Here is a 17183-nt window from a genome sequence, read left to right as displayed (position 1 = left end):
AATTTTGGTTTGATTAAATTTTGCACATTCAAAATATTCATTTTTATAATGAATATTTTAAACAGACAACTAAACAAAACCAAAATAATGTTTAAAACCAAAATTTAATTATATTTCTCAATCATTTTAAATCCACGTCGGAGACAATTGTAGATTTAGTAATCCATACTTTGTCCTTTTCTTTCTTTTCTAGATTTGACATATCCATTTTTCACCCTTGGATTGGTCATTGCTTTCCATTTCAAAACATGGAAACTAATTTTGGCTAATTATGAAGATCACTTCAAATTTCTCACCATATTCTTGTAAAATGTTCAATTTTATATTGAATGTATGGAATCATTACAATCAAATTCATTTACAAAATAAAAGTAAACATAAAAATTGATTGTTGAACCAACAAAACTCCTTGATTGGATTCTCCAACTCATAACTGTTGAACTAGAAGCGGCCTTTCATTAACATCTCGAAAAACATTTCAAAACGAGAACATAGATCTTAAAGCAATGGGTGAGTTTACTTATTATGAAGTTAGATCTGCAACAAAATTCTGTATACATTTATTCTACCTCAACGCCTTCTCGGTACAAATGCATGTTTATAACCACGGTTTAGACTTTAACCCGACATATTGAAAGGGCTAGTAGTAGTAGCAGTAGTACAGATAAACTCGATTTTATTAAGCCACTAAAAATATAATTACAAAATGTATATACAAATAATGTAAGAATAGGACTGCCTTACATCTCAGATAAGAGATTGCTGATTTTCCGAAGCTCCTTGAGAGCTGCCATGGCCGTTACTTGTCCTTTGCCGACTAAATGATTTTTAGACAAATTCTCCAACGATCCTACTTGACCCCGTTCTTGCTGAAATACGGTCTCAATAACCTGTCAACCAACCAAATTGACCGTTATTGTAAGAATGGAACGACAGATGAACCAAATTTACACAAATGAACGTCGTTTTGATGATCATAGTTATTCATCTTCTCGTCATTAGCATTCGATTCCATACTTTGTTTCTTTCTATTGTGTGAGCCATTGACACTATCCATTACAGACTCTCACTAGGGGTAGAGCCGACAATTTTCTTGACAATATTTTGCATTCTAACTCTGTAAATAAACTAGAAGAAAGTAGCTCACCATAAGAATATCTAAATATTTTGCACTCTAACTCCGTAAATAAGACTATCTAAGTGCTTTATATATAAAACAAACCGAGAGGCAACCTTCTTCGCTCGCCTTCCAACTCTCACAATCAAACTTAAAATAACTACGTACTTATCAAGCCTGTTTCTAAAATGACAGTGCTGCACAGAGGCAATATGTTTTTTTCGTACTTCAAGAATTAGTGATACATTAAACCCAGAAATGAAGTGACAATTTAGAAATGTTACCTGTATATGATCGAGCATAGACTGACCAATATTCTTGAGAGTCCCCATCACGTTCTGATCGACACCGTCTCCTTTACCGCTAATAGAAGTACTACATGCCCCATCAATTCTAGGGGGAGCAATATGCTTTATCGGATTATTCTCAGCTCCAGCCAATTTGGAAGCCTCAGTGTCACCTTTCCCCTCACTAGCAGCATTTCTACCAAACTTCCAAAACCATGGAAATTTTCCAAGAAGTTTCCTCTCCTTTGCCCCTACTGCTGGATTGCCCTCACAATCGTTCGTGCATCCGGATTTTTCAGGGATGTTCTCAAGCTGATCAGGAACTGGAAGGGACGAACCTTCCACTATAGACTGGGACTGATCATCATTTTCATCCAAAGACAAATTTGAAGCAACACTGCTTCTGTTTGAGTCATTTAAGTCAGGTTCATTATCATTTGCTCCACTGAAGGAACTTGTTGGGTCTGAGAATATTGAAGAGTTTTCTTCACTGCCAGCAATTCCACTTCCACACCTCTTGTCTTCAGCATTTTCTAAGTACTTCTCGCAGCCATCTTGTCCATCCACCTCCCCTTCTACTGAAAGATCGTCCTTGTTATTTACGATTTCATCATTCCCACATTTTTCACTGTCTTCCTCTGCACCAAGTTCCCGTGACAAATCAGCCAGTAACCTTCGCCTAACAGAGGACTTAGTGTTCTTTTTGCCACCAACCAGCTTTGCTGGAAATGGATCAGATTCCGTCCTATACAGGAACCTCACTTTCTCCGACCATCCTTTCTTTTGGGCTGCATTCTTACTTTTTGAGCCACTTTGTTTAAATTCTTGTTCCTTGTGTAAAACTCTCCACTTCTCCTCCCAGTAACTCTCGGGAACATGATTTAACGGAGTTTTTGGTGAAACAGAACCAGATGAAAGGCCATTACCTCGTCCAACGATAGACTTGCTGTGGTGGTGATATGCTCCAGACAACAAGGGTGACGACGAGATATTAGAATGCATTGCTAATGTCTGCAAAGATTTTGCCTTCTCTATCAGTTTTTTCAAATCCACGTTCTTGGGGAAGTTTAGCAATCTTTGTAGGCATAAAGTTGCATTTTCTGTGGCAAGTAAAGATGATCGCAGATAAAGTAACATAGAAACCGCAATAGCAGCAATAAATGCACCACGAGATGAACTAAGGAAGCCAAAGCTGGAGCTTGTCTCAGGTTCATCACTTCTGTCAAATTTGGTATTATCTGAAGCAAATATTTCATCCCAAATCGTTAAGAGATCTTCAAGCGAAAATTCACGACCAAATAAAACTCTTAACCAGCGGAGAGAGAAGTACTGAGGTTCTACACCCAGTTCAACAAGGTGAGCATGTAGAGATGAATCAACATGTGACAGCAAGTGGTATAAAGCAGAAGACGCTTCAATTACAGGAGGCAATCCTGAAAGGGAACCACCTGCAGGCGTTGGAGAGTAAAAGTCTGCCATTGCAACTTCCCCATGAGCTCCACTCATTAAAGCATCAAACATAGTATATGCATCATGTTCAATAAATCTATCAGAAAGGACAATTCCCAGTTCCCCTTCGGCTCCATATGCATCAGTCAACAATATAATGGTTTGTATTTCAGGATCTAGCTCTGAAAGACTTTTCACACTTTCCACATTTCCATCAGCTCCAAACTCATCTTCAGTTGAATCCAGACGGTTTTTGAAATCGAAATTATATTTGAAACTACCATCTTGAAATGAGAGACCATCAAACTTGTCAGCAAATTGGTCTTCATAAAGCTTTCTCACTTGGGAAAGCCTCTCCACATCAACATGAAGAACATACAATAGAGGAGCCAAAAGTTCGTGCATTCCTACAGTTCAGAACAGGGGAGTATAGCTTAGAAATATAACAGCAGGAGGCTAATCAAATTTTTTTTTCTCCCTTTGTGACAGGAGAGGAGGGTAGATCGAGAAAATTGTACATGCTGCAAATTAAGTAGATAAACTCTTGAGCACATTTCTATCACATAGTTTTTGATATGTGAACCTTCAAGGAGTGAAAATCGTTTACATTTCATTTGATTCCATTTTTATCAGAGAATATTTGTTGGCAAAAATGTCAAACCAAACACAAAATTCAGGCTAATGCAAGGTTATAAGTTTGCACCTAAACATAAAGTCCAGAACAAATAATAGTTCCTACCATTATTGAAATAACTACTGTGAATAAGACCACAAGAACCGTGACGTGACAGTTTCTCCACAGTACTCACGCTTGTAGGTTTCAGTGTCTCACTATAAACGACATTCAGAAATCAGGGCTATATAGCCCTAGTTAACATATAGAATGGTCAACAATGTTCATCATACCATTTAAATCATTCTTGCCCAAAACATTTGAGATAAGTAGGGCGATATATTTCACGCCTAAAAAAGGGATCTTGTAATTGTTAGTTTTTTAATTTGTTTTAAATACAAAAATCTCACCTGTGATATTGTTTTTCAATAGATGTGGTTCTCCAACGCTTTTCTAGTTTTTCCTAGAAAGGAAAAGTTATTGGAAAATCATAATAGGAGCAATTATTTTACATAGCTCCTCCCAATATAATTAAATAAAAGAGAAATTTAATCATTGGTTTGAGAATTAGAAAATCTTTTGCATCCCCTATTTGAGATTTAATTCATAAAATTTGGAACAAGAATTGCTTTTACTCTTTCAATTTTAAATTGCTGAAATTACCTTGTCTATAGCCGAACTGCGGATGTTGAAGGCACCATAACAATAAAATTCTTCTAAGCAAGCTTTGGCATCCAGGCGTCTGGAAGTAGCTTCCATGTTCTGGATATAAACGTGATAAATCCTGGTCAACCATTTTCTCCAGCTCAGCACTCCGAAAGAAGCGACCCCACATGCTATCTGCAGTACAGGATGGTGGCAATTAGAAGCAAATATTGACATTGCTACTAAAATAGCAGCAAAATGAACTCATCTAACAATTCAGTGCCAATGAAATAGAAATGTTAGGAACCCATTATGAATTAGTATCACCCAGTTCACACTTGGGAGGGAGAAAAAGAAAAGAAATGTTTGACGAGTAATACCAAAGGCATCAAGATCCAGAAACCTTCCAGGAATGAGGAGCTGCAATTTACCTGGGTTTTGTGATAGAGGATTATCCATTGCAATATCAGGAGAACTGCTTCCATCCTTGGAAACGTGTGGATCAACAAGGTGGCGTCTTCTCAAGATAGCATATCTGAAATAAATAAAGAAGAAGAAAAAAGGTTCAATATGATGATTAAATTTTGAATTTTTAGAAAATATGGAGATGAAATCAGTTTTAGAATTGTTCAAATCGATTTCTTATAAAGAAAAATACCATCATTATTGAGATACAGTCCTCTACATCATTACATTCTACAACAAAGTTTCAGAAAGAAACTCTATAATTTATTGGCTGGAGACATCCACTTAAAAGGGGTATCTAAATTACAACCACCGACAACATATTGACATATACCACAACATGAAATGTAAATAAAACTCAATAAGAAAAACAGTCGATGTTCTGTATGAAACTATAAGCTCAACTTTGCAAAATAAACCAATTTGGGAACTTCAACAAGAAAAAAACAAGGAAAATCAAGACAGGCTTGCGTTAATTATCATTTCAGAACATGATGAAGAGCACGTAAAATGTCAGAAATCAAGGAGAAACGTTCACGCAGAACGGAATCCATTTGAAAAAGGTTAGACGAGAGGTAGCACATCTTTAACAAATTAAGAAACTACATGAATGTATGCTGCCGATTACAGAATCGTAAACATCTAAACCGGCGGGGAAGGAATTATAGACAGATTTAGTAAACGGAAAATGAATCTCAGAGAAATTGTTGAAACAATTCACAAAATGAAGCTACATTAAACTCCGGGGAGCAATATAAAAAAATGACCTACAAGAGAAGTAATCAAATAGAAGCAACTTAATTAAGAAGGGTGAAAAACGGGAAAATCCCCCAAAAACAAACCTTCTTCTGGAATCAGCTGTGACGCGACGAAGATCATCAATAGAAGCCAAAGAAGAAGACGGCAAAACCCCAAGATTTATACGCCACCGTACACCTCTAAGATCAACAAACTGCCGCTTATCCTCAGAAATCCGATGAAAAACAGAGCCAGAGCAGGAGGAAGAGGACGTAGTCGACGTGGGTTCGGACAATGCCGGCACGATTTCAGAAGGGGCCATAGATTAAAACTCAAACTTTCACCAACCCAATTTTCTCCACGTTCTGAATCTACAGAGAGGAGAAACAAGCAAAACCCGAAATGTCAACGAAATCCCACAAAACCCCAGATAAGAAAAAGGGAAAATTAAAGCAGGGGAAGTAGAATTCTGCAACGGAAGAATCAGAAAAGATACGAAGATCGAGAAAAAAAATAAAAACACATCAAAGAAAAAGAGAAATTAAAGGTGGGAAAACAATGAAAACGAAAAGAAAGTAGATACTTACGTTTAAGAGTGGGGATGAAATCGAATGAAGAAGGTAAAGGAAATGAATTGAGTGACTACCCAGAATTCCATCGACGGGGTTGTGAAGAAATTAGGGAGTTCAATAAGAAAAAGGGGAAGAAGGAATTTTGTTGTTTGTTTGGCTATGGCAGGCGAGAAGGAGAGAAGGAGAGAGGGAGAGAGAAGAAAGGAAAAAGGAGAGAAAGGAATTTTGTTGTTGTAATGGCGCTGATAGGGCTTTTGGAGAAAGTCTGGTTTAGGGTATGGTGAGCTGTCTTCTTCTCTTATTTCTCTCTCTCTCTCTCTCTCTTTATTAGTAATTTTTAGAGAATTTTATTTCTCACCAATTGTTTTCTCTTTCTTTTTTTTTTTTTTTTTCTAATGTAATTTAATTTGTTACATCTTCATATCTCAAGAAACTAATTTTCTTTTTCATTAGAATGTTTGGCCTAACTTTGGGCTTTCAATATCATTACATAAATGATTTTCAGTCTATATTGAGCAAAATTATAATCCTTCTCTCAAAATATTAATTGGTAATTTAATTTGAATTTAAGCTAAATCACCTATGATAATTAAATTATAATTTCCATTTAAATATGTTTATTCCTATTTATTATGAAATGTTGAAACCACAACTAAATCTTATAATCAACAAATACAATTCTGAATGGTTGAATTAATTAGATTTATTCATTAATCTACAATTTTTTTCAATAAATATTGTTATTGTTATCATTATTGTTGTTGAAATGTATATGATTAAAAAAAAAACAATCCAATAACATTTTATTGTTCAAGTCTATTATGATTATACCTGAATTGTAACTTATTACAATGTACAATTTTAATTGATAAACTTGACATTAGTTTAATGGATAAGAAAACTATTGATTATCAATAATCAGAGAATATTAATTGAAATATTAATAACCTAGATTTGAATGTTGGAAATTTGAATCTTTATTTAGATATATACCCTTTTCTTAATTACAATATGGTATAATATATATATATATATATATATATATATATTTATTTATTTGAGATCTCTCATTCTATTATTATTATTATTATAGGATATTTAACGTTGTAAAATATTTGTTGGTTTTTTTTTTTCTTTGAATTTTATTGTTCGTGAGTAATTAATCAAATTAAGAAATAACCACTTGAATTCAAAATGGTTTTGTTGTATTAAAATAAAATAAGTGGATCCCAAATTAATTGAATCGAATTATTTAATGATATCGAAGTTGGATTCGAATAAATGGGTTTCAAAATATTTCATAAATAAATACTAAATGTTGCAATGTCATAAAAGCAAATAATCTCACATCTTAAAAAATCGACCATAATTCAATATATAAAAATGAATATTAGACTACTTAATTTTGAAGGGTCAACTCAACTCCTTTTAAGACCAATTTTTTTTACTAGAAATAATTTTAGTTAAGGATTTGACAAACATAAAATACTAAAAAAAAAAATAGATGATTAAATAAAATTATTAAAAACAAATAATTATAAGACGAAAATTGAACTTATCCATTTAATTTTACTAAATCAATAATAGCATTTAATTACTGTACAATGTACTCAAATAGTATAAAGTTTGTATTTAAATCAAAAGATCCATAATTTGAATCTACATTGATACAACAATTGGAAGACGATGGATTAGATGTTTCTTACGATGGTAAATTCACTTTCTACTTACAAAGTTTTTAAAAAATAATAATAATTAATGGAATATAAATCCAAAAAAAAAAAGTGGTGGAGGTTAATAATGGAAGAGAGGGAGGAAAATGTGGATTGGGATAGTCTATATCTATTTGGTTCTAAAGCTAAAAGCATATTCCCTTTCTTTTTTTCTTGTTAGTGGCGTTCCCATTGCTTTCTCACATGCATTTCTCCATACCTCATTACTTCACTACATAAATCATTGTATATAGAGAAAAAGGTTAAAACTGGGAGCCCACAATTTTCTTTTTACTCCAAATAAATAGTTACAAAGTAAATAATTATTTTACCATTCAATTGTATGAATATCCATATTCTCTTTTTTTACAAAAACTAATTTCACATCCATCCTTATAAAAACTGTACTCTAATCAATTATGATTGTACACTGTTCTGTATGTGAAAAATGATCACAGAATTTTCTTTACAATTTAGAGTCATTACAGTTGACACATAAATGAAAACTCAGTACAATCGAATCAATTTAATTTGGTTATAGATTTGTAAACTTGATTTTAGAATAGTCCTCTTATTAGATTTAATCTTAGAAAGAATGATTATAAAAAAGAAATGAAATTGTCAAAAATAGAACTTTTGACAAAATATTTATAATTTATAGAAAAATCAAATATAATAAAATTTGTTTTTTTATTGGTTTTGCTAGTGTAAATTATCAAATCTTTTTATATTTTTAGAAAAACCAAAAAAAGAAGTACGTACTTTCTCTCTTCTCATGAAACTGAGCTAAAACTCTTCTTTTTTTTTTTCTTTTCTGTTCTTTGATTAGAAAATTTACTCAAAAAAAATGAAATTCAAATCGAGCATAACTCAAAAAATTCATATATAATAATCAAAACCATACATTAACTTTAAGCATAAAAAAAGAAATTAAAAAGAAGTAAAATTAATTGGCGGTCGGTCAACGTTTTTTTTTTTTTTTTTTTTTTGTTTGTTTTTTTTTTTTGTAAAAGAGGAAAAAATTGGAAGAAGAAAATTGTGAAGCATAAACCGTTGCTGACGTGGCAGATACGTGTCTTGTCTTCCAAGTCACTAATTCTTCTGCCCAAATTGACCTTAACCAAAAACACCTCTCATTTTCTGCACATCTTCTTCACGTGTTTTTTTTTCTACTTCCATTTTATTAACGCAAAATAATAATTATTATTATTTATTATTATTACTACTTTTATTATTGTTCATATCAAATTTAATCAACAAATATAAGTGTGACTTCTCCTATACAACATTGGTAAATTTGTAATTTAAAAATTGAGGCTATTCTACACAAATAAGAATAAGGTCTGTGCACCGATGAGATATAAACCACATTGGCATGGCTATTCTACATAAATAAGAATAAGGTCTGTGCACCGATGTGATATAAACCACATTGGCCTTTATGCTTGGTCAATTATTGAGATAACTTTTAATGTAGGTATCATACATAGCACACAAGACGATCTACTTTCTCCTTGCCCATCACTCTTCTATTTATAGGATCTTCTCTTTCCTTCTCCTCGTAGTCTAAGTCAGCCATCAAGATCTAGACCCTCCTTGGCATCGTGCTTAACCTTGCTGGTCAAGGCCAATCCTTCTTGTTTGGGTCTCGACTCATCTTTTTTGTCTTATTGTGGTTGAGACCCATCTTTGTTGGCTCAGCTAATTCAATTTGTTTTTTTCTGTCTTATCGTGACCTTATATGATATTATCTTTTGTTGTAGACTTATCCTCTATAGAAGTTGTTTTCATCTAAATGATTAAAAAGAAAAGCAATTTAAAATGTGCACATTCATGTATTTGGTTAAATTTATTTGTTTTTCTTTTCTTTTCTTTTTATTAATAATGAAAGATAAATACGAAATACAATGGACTCGAGTCAATGTAATCAGAATTAATTAATGTTGAAAGGAAAATTAAAATTTTGATTTTGCTGACTTTTTTTTTTCTTTCCTTCTATTGGTTCTCTAATTGCGTTTACGCCACTTATTTGTTATGTCATTTAATTATTAAACTAAGTTAGGTTGGTTAGTTTTTTTGGTTAAATCCATCCTTTCCTCTTTATATATATATATATATATATATATATATATATATATATATATATATATATATATATATATATATATATTTCCAGGGAAAATTCCATATTAACATACAATAATAAATAAATAATTGCATTTAATGTTTATATTCCGTAAAATGAAAACCTTCACATTGGTATTTTAGTTGTGTTAATTAGTTGCAATAATAAAAAGTAAATACAATTTCAGTCTAAGAGCTTAGCTATTATATATGACTCTAAAAATAACATGTATCATCCTCATTTGATTATTGTTTTTAATTCCCATAATGGACGCACACAAAATAATAACAATCATCCTTTGACAAAATACTATAAAATAAAACACTACAAATTAATAATTTAAAATAATATTGATCGGAGTTAACCATCTAAGATAGTGGTGGCCACCAAAGTTGATGGAAAGTGGTGTGTTGAAGGTGGTGTCAATAGCAACAATATAATAGCTTAAAGCTTTTCATCGGAGGCAATTGGTCTACATTATACTAGTAGAGAGCAGCGATAGCCGCAACAAAGATAGAAGAAGTGAGATAAGTGGTTTTGGAGGCGATTTAGTAATTATAAGAATTATACAAATTATAAAAGATTAATCAAATATTAAACATTAAAAGTATTTTTTTTCTATAAATTAAAATGTATTTGAAACAAGCTTGTGGTTATGAATATTATTTAAGTGGAACATTCTTTTCTTCCATCCATTTACTTCTAAATTTAAAAATGATATGAGATTCCTTTTTTATTTTTTTTTTCAATTTATAATAGAGATTATGGAAATAAAGATATTTGATTTAAACGTTTGGTATAAGACATTTTAATTTTTAATAATGTGGATAAAAAATATTGAAAAAAGCATTTTAATAGGGATAGATAGGTGTGATAATGTGATGGGTGTACCAATATCAATAAATACTAATAATTTTGTTAAGGTGTGACAATGGTTGCTCTTAATTCTTCTCACCAACCAGACAATCTTTTTGCTTATTTATGATTTTTTTTTTTGTTTTTTTCTTTTTTCTTGTTCTAACTTTAGTTTATATTCCATTTAAAGGAAAAAAGAGGAATAAAATCACCTCTTTTTTGTAACCAAATTATTACTTCAAAATTTACCATCTTACACACCAGTATTTAAATAATTAAAACCATTTTTAATTTTAAAATCATATTAAAAAAAATTGAAGTTTTTGTTCGATGAATTATTATAATTATTACTACTATTTTAAATAAACTTCGTTAAAACGAGAAACTAATTATAAGAAAAGCTTTCATCTAGAATAGAGGATAACCAATTAGAGTAAACATCATTTCGGTATTCACAACAATAATCTTTCTTCACCTCAAAAGAATTTTGGAGAGTAAAAAAGGTTTACAACAGCACGTATCAAAGAATATACAACAAGATTATGAGAACGATTACAATAACCAAAAGCAACCTCACTAAAACATTTGGCAAATGCAAGGGTGGCATCCATCGCATATTTGTTGTGATAGAGATCAACATCTAAATCACTTGAGGGCCGAATGATATCAATAGAGATTGGGACACCTCCATGTTCAAAATATTAATTTAGTTTTTTATACTAAAATGTTACAATTTTTCCTATAAAATACATGTTAGAAATTATATTTTGATTTATATGGTTGGAATGCAAACAAAAAGCTCACCTCTCTCTTTTGGTGTGAATCTCTTTTGTTTTCAATGTTGGGAACAATAAGGCCCCTCTTTATATCTCCTCTATCTTCCCCTATCTCTCTCCACCAAGTTTCACATAGTGGAAGATAAAAGCATGCATTCAATTACTAGTTTTTTTTTCTTCTATATAAAATATTAGATTTAGATTTTATTTAAGTCCCTAAAGGTATATTTTAGTTTCTAAAGTTTGAAGAAAAATGTTTACTTTCATCCATATTATTAACTTGACTTTAACATAATGGTAAGGTAACTATATTTTGAAATCAAACGACTAGGCACTAAAAAATTAAAATTATCGAGCAAATCAAATAGAGTTTTATAAAATAAATGTAATCTATATATAGAAAATAAACAGTTCTAGAAAAAATAAAATATGATTTCTATACATTACAAATGTGGCTTCATCAAAAAGAAAAAGGGAAAAAAATTGAAAGAAAGAAAAACATAATTATCTTAACAAATCACAAAATTAAATATTAAATATTTGAAGAAACAAAGCACTCAAAGTTAGTGAAATAGAATGTGTACAACTAATAGGTTAAAATAGTAAACAACCAAAATCTTGATCGTAAAATTTACTCTTGAGTTCTCGTGTACAAAATTGATTTACTCTCTAATTCAAAATTGAAACTTTGTATTTTGTTAGCCCGATTAATTTATCTGGGAGCCATCTACAAATTAAGTTTTGTGTACAAATTAAATTAACAATTATAAAAAAAAAAAAAAGGATAATTTCAATTAAAAAATTTGAATTGCAATCATGACTCATGAGTAGTGAAATAGAAAAAGGTCTGATTGAATAAAAACTCAATCTATAAGAGAGGACACCTTTTGTTATAAGATTAGGGACAATTAAACAAACATTAAAGATTTAAGATTTAAGATTTAAATTGCATACTTAATCCTATAATTATTGTTGTATATTACGATGGAGGGGCCCCACATATATATCCATTGTTTACATTCATCATAAAAAGTTCAATTAATTATGATTAATATGTTTTGCACAAATATGATTAAAAATACTTTTTTCTCCTTAAAAAGCTATTTGCCCAAATTTTGCTAATAATCAATATTAAAAATTTAGTCCCCTTCTTTTTCTTTTGATTGGAATTAATTAGTTCCTACGTGTAACGACCCAACTCTTTATACTGAACTAAGGTCATTACTACTTAAAATATAGTAAAACTTTCTTAAATCAAAATGAAAAATAACAAATTTTCATAATAAAAAACTCAAGTACTCATAAAAAATCATAAATAAACTAATGTATGGAGAAATAAATCTCAAAAATAAAATCCTAGCCTGGGCCCTATCTAGTTTTAAAAGAGTAATAATGAAAATGCAAAAATACTGAAATCAAAACTAATAACATAACGGCGGAAGTAAAACGTTTCCCTATGGCACGTCACGGTCACTTCTTGTCATTCGCCAACTTTTCTCTATATCTATCTTTGCCTGAGAAATTAAACATTTAAAGAGTAAGTACAAAAATATATTCAGTAAGGACCAACTACTAGTCCCCTAGGTGTCTGTTAACTTCTTATTAGAGTTCTGCAAAGTAGTACCCCTAAACTGACACGTTTCTGAACACATGCAAACTGTGATCCCGTAGAAGCATCTCTAGTATTCAGTGAATCCAAAGAACACCTAGGACAAAACTGGTCTTTAGTGAACTCGAAAGAGACACTATGACAATCGGGCTATGAGTGACCCTATCGAGTCACTCATATACATATCATCTCATACTGGACTGGTAATCTCGTTGGACTACACAATAAAAAAAAGGTGGTGATTCCGAGGGACACCCATGTGGGAATAATTCTAATAGATAAAGTTAACTGAACACCATATCCATAGCATGTAGCATAACATAACATCAAAAGCATGACATAAATATTAATCATAATATTCTTATTCATAAGATTAATATTTCATGCATTAACATTAACATCATCAATCATCATCAATAACATAACCCAATCATAAATATCAATCAACATCAACATCAATACGTTATTCATTTTAGTTACCTCAATGCATAATATGAATATCACATGCAAACTCTTACTTTAATACGAGGATCTAGTAGGAGAATCTTTTACCTGGAGATTAGCTTAATCCAAAAATATAATACTGACGGCAAGGTCAAGCTTTTCAAGAGGAATCTTAAACAGTAAGGGTAAAAATATACTAAGTTCAATAACTTAATTAACAGTTGAGGTCGAATCCAATTTAACCTTAATTTAGGAAAAATTCCACAACACCAACTCCCAATTTGATCTAACCAGTCCTTTATGAAAAACAGTTCAATTTAATCCAAAATTAAATTATTTAGGGTCCAAAATTAATCTTTGTTTGGCATTAACCAAAATCCCATCAAACTTACCAAAAAATAGGTGAAAAAGACTAAAAAATAATCTTAGCAGCTGAACGGCTTGGCTAGAGAGGAAGGCAAATGCATGCGGCTCGAGTGAGGGGTCTGCTAGCGCTACGACTCAGCATACACGGACGAGCAGCTTGGAAGGAGTCGCGTGTAGCTCAGGTTGGGCTCCACTAACGACTTACGCGAAGACACGACTGATTGGTGACGGTTGACGAAACGTGAAGCACGGCAACGCTGCTTGAGGCTTGTGATGAGGTGACACTCGTGGTGGTTTGCGAATGGTGGTTGGCGCGACACATGCGTAGATTGACATGGTGTTTGGTTGCGCGACGAAGAATCTGTTCAATTGACGGCGCTGCTGCATGATGGAAAGACGAGTAGAGAAGAAACCGATGGGCGAAAACACAGACACATCGGAGATGGGTTGACGAAAAAGATGGAGGCGGCTAGAGTTTTGTGGTGTGAAGAAGAAGATGAATTAATGAACAAACACGCTTCTGGAGGTCTATTTAAATAAAATAATTTTTTTTACTTTTACTTTTTCCCTATTTTCTCAATCTTTTCCAAATTAACCAATCATATCTTCTCTCACTTTATTTAAAATCAATCAAATCTTTTTTTTTTTAAACTCAAATATTCTCTCTCTTCAATTTAACTCTTTCCATCAAATCATACATTTATCTTCTTTTATTCTTTTCTCCCAAAACAATTATATCTTTTCTCAAATAATTATATTATTATTCTTGTCCTTTTCACAACTTAATTAATTATATATACAATTAATTATAATTCCCTCAACTTCACCAAAGAAATCCACCAAAAGCTTCAAATTTCAAAATAGTTAATTAAATATTTTTCCAACAATATTTAATTAGTTATAATTTCTCCAAAATCAAATAATTTCGACAACCAATTCAAATTAAATGACACCAAAAATAATTTTAACATGATAAAACTTAAACTTAAGATAATTAAAATTAAAATTACCTTTGAGGTGTTATACAAGCCCTTGGTATTGAAAGGCATGAAAAAAAATGTGATGTTATTTTTGGATAAGATTTCATATGAGATGCATACGTGAAAGAAGTAAATGAAAGTATTATTTAGCATTGAAAATTAGAATATGGTTGTTGAAACAAAATTAATTCAACCGTATGTGTATTAAAAATGTTTAGAATACTATCTTAACATCGCCACATTCTATTATTGTTATTATTAGGTTCAAATTCTCGTACCATATACTTAATATATATATATATATATATATAAATCGTGACAAATAGACGAGTTTCAAAACAAGTTGCATCAATATTAAAAGAACATCTATGGAATAACATAAAATAATTGCGTTGGTTTTCTTTTTCCCTTTTTTTCTAACATCGTGACTTTTACTAAACATCTCAATTATTAGTCAATTAGGAAAAATAAAAACACAAGAAAGTTTTTAAAGCTATTTGTTAGAGAAGTTTCAATACTCAATTTGGCTTCTCGTTTCATTAAAATCTAACACCAAAACAAAAACTCAATTAACTTTATATCCAAATTTTATAACCTTAGTTAATATAAATTTAAATATTATCTCGTTTTCAAATTTTGACTTAGTGTTTAAATTAATTTTAAAATTTAAAGGTATATTGCAAAAACCACTCTTAGTTATCAAATTAACAGTCGCTTAATTTTCTTTTTTAAGTTTTGAAACCGTCCAAATAGAATTAATATAGTGTAAAAACGAAAACACGGACGTCGAAAGAATATAATATTAAAATAAATAAAATAATATAAATTAAAAATTAAGAAAATAAAATTATCCAAAATTCTCCACCTACTCTGCTATCTCCGATTTATTTTCAAATTCAATTAATATGTGTATCTCTTATAAACCCACCAAATACCTTTATTTAGAGGTAAAATGACAAGTAGTGGTAGATTAATGGACATTAATGATGTCGTCGTATTGAGACGACAGTTATAATTTGACAATGAGTCTATTTAAAACATATATCATCACTATTTATACTACAACAAATATAATGTCTATTTAGTAAATTTGAAAATTGCTTACCAATTTATCCCAATTTTTTTTTAAATTTTAAAACCGTGAAAAATTATTTATCAAACAATCTAATTTTCATTATATTAAATTTGTTAGGTAAAGCAAATTTGGACTTTAGAGTTTAGAGTTTAGTTGTTATTTGAATATTTCACCAAACCTTCACTTGCCTTCTAATCAAATAGTTTCACACCTAATTTAATTGTTAATTTATTAACTCACACACTTCCTAATACTCATTTGCTTTTTGTTTTTCATTTTTAAAAATTATTTTTTAAAAAAACGCATGGTTACTAATTCGCTTTCCGTTTTTTCTAAAACAAGAAAATTGTTTCTAAAATTATGAAAAATAATTAAAAATGAAAATATAAAGATTTGTTCGATAATCCATTTGTTTTCTTTTGTTCTTAAAAATTAATTTGCGTGCATTGTGTATCTAATTTCATTTGTTGTTTTTTAAACAAGAAACTTGTTTTTAAATTTATGAAGGAATTAAATTTTAAAATGAAAAAAAAAAAGAGAATATTTCAAAAAATACATTTTAATTTTTAAAAGCAAAAATTTTCAAAATTTTCAAAATTTTCAAAACAAGAAAATTGTTTCAAAATTTTCAAAAAATTTCAATATAATACACATACATATATATGTGTGTGTGTATTAACTTATTTTCAAAATTTTAAGCTAATTTAATTTTGGAATAAGGGTAAAAAATAATAACAACAACAAAAGAAAACTACATAGTAGTTTGCAACATTTTCGTCTCATGAATCTAAAGCAATGCTATGAAATTGTGTGTCAAAGTTGAAAATTGGAGACTTAAACACAGTTATATATTATTCCAAGTCACCACCACAATCATTTCAATCTCAATTTGCATCTACAACTCTATTAGATTTTTACATTTTTATAAAAATAAGATTAATTTTGAGATTTTTTTCAAAAACCAATTTCAAAATTTAGAATTAATTTTTATAATTTAACATCAAATCTTTAATATATATTTTAAGATATCCTTTCTCGTTGATTCAAAGATGAGTGGAAAGTCAAACCCAGTAGATATAATCAATAATTAAAAATGAAAAGAAATAATTGATGTCAAAATTATTTTAAATGTGAAAACTTTTCAAAATATTTATAAATATAGTAAAATATTACAACTTACCTATAATATACCACTGTGAATTATTATTTATATCTATCATGATACAAACAAATTAGTCAATCTTGATCTATCACAATCCATCGTAGATATAGAATGTGATATTTTGTTATATTTTATAAAAAGTTTAGTACGTTTTGCTATGATTAAAATAGTCCTAAGTTTAACATTCTTCTTG

The 17183-nt window shown here is 30.2% G+C and overlaps 1 protein-coding gene and 1 long non-coding RNA gene across 3 annotated transcripts; both read right to left on the bottom strand.

Annotated features, from left to right (window-relative positions):
- Positions 1 to 498: 498 nt before the first annotated feature.
- LOC103492589 (uncharacterized) lies at positions 499 to 6191 on the bottom strand. Of its 2 annotated transcripts, none has more exons than XM_008453022.3 (6): positions 5902 to 6191; positions 5419 to 5685; positions 4543 to 4646; positions 4130 to 4306; positions 1402 to 3260; positions 499 to 890 (listed from the first exon to the last, which is right to left on the bottom strand). In XM_008453022.3, exons 2-6 carry the CDS (start codon positions 5634 to 5636, stop codon positions 741 to 743), a joined length of 2508 nt encoding a protein of 835 aa, XP_008451244.1. In that variant the 5' UTR covers positions 5637 to 5685; positions 5902 to 6191; the 3' UTR covers positions 499 to 740. The 2 variants fall into 2 exon arrangements, with proteins under 2 accessions (XP_008451244.1, XP_050940523.1); XM_051084566.1 differs by having other exon boundaries at positions 5419 to 5679.
- A 6427-nt stretch (positions 6192 to 12618) lies between these two features.
- LOC107991384 (uncharacterized) lies at positions 12619 to 14262 on the bottom strand. Its single transcript, XR_007820879.1, has 2 exons — positions 12979 to 14262; positions 12619 to 12868 (listed from the first exon to the last, which is right to left on the bottom strand). It is a non-coding gene; the product is annotated as an uncharacterized LOC107991384 (long non-coding RNA).
- Positions 14263 to 17183: the final 2921 nt, after the last annotated feature.

This window comes from Cucumis melo, chromosome 5 (assembly GCF_025177605.1).
Source record: "Cucumis melo cultivar AY chromosome 5, USDA_Cmelo_AY_1.0, whole genome shotgun sequence".
Taxonomy (NCBI): Eukaryota; Viridiplantae; Streptophyta; class Magnoliopsida; order Cucurbitales; family Cucurbitaceae; genus Cucumis; species Cucumis melo.
This window is presented reverse-complemented; position numbering and strand designations above follow the sequence as displayed.

Bases quoted from the DNA above. Each gene is read 5' to 3' on its own strand.
- LOC103492589 (XM_008453022.3), bottom strand. From the start codon at position 5,636: ATGGCCCCTTCTGAAATCGTGCCGGCATTGTCCGAACCCACGTCGACT. The intron at 4,307-4,542 runs GTAAATTGCAGC...CCTGTACTGCAG, and splicing joins TCCTCTATCACAAAACCCAG to ATAGCATGTGGGGTCGCTTC. The intron at 891-1,401 runs GTAACATTTCTA...GTTGGTTGACAG, and splicing joins CTATGCTCGATCATATACAG to GTTATTGAGACCGTATTTCA.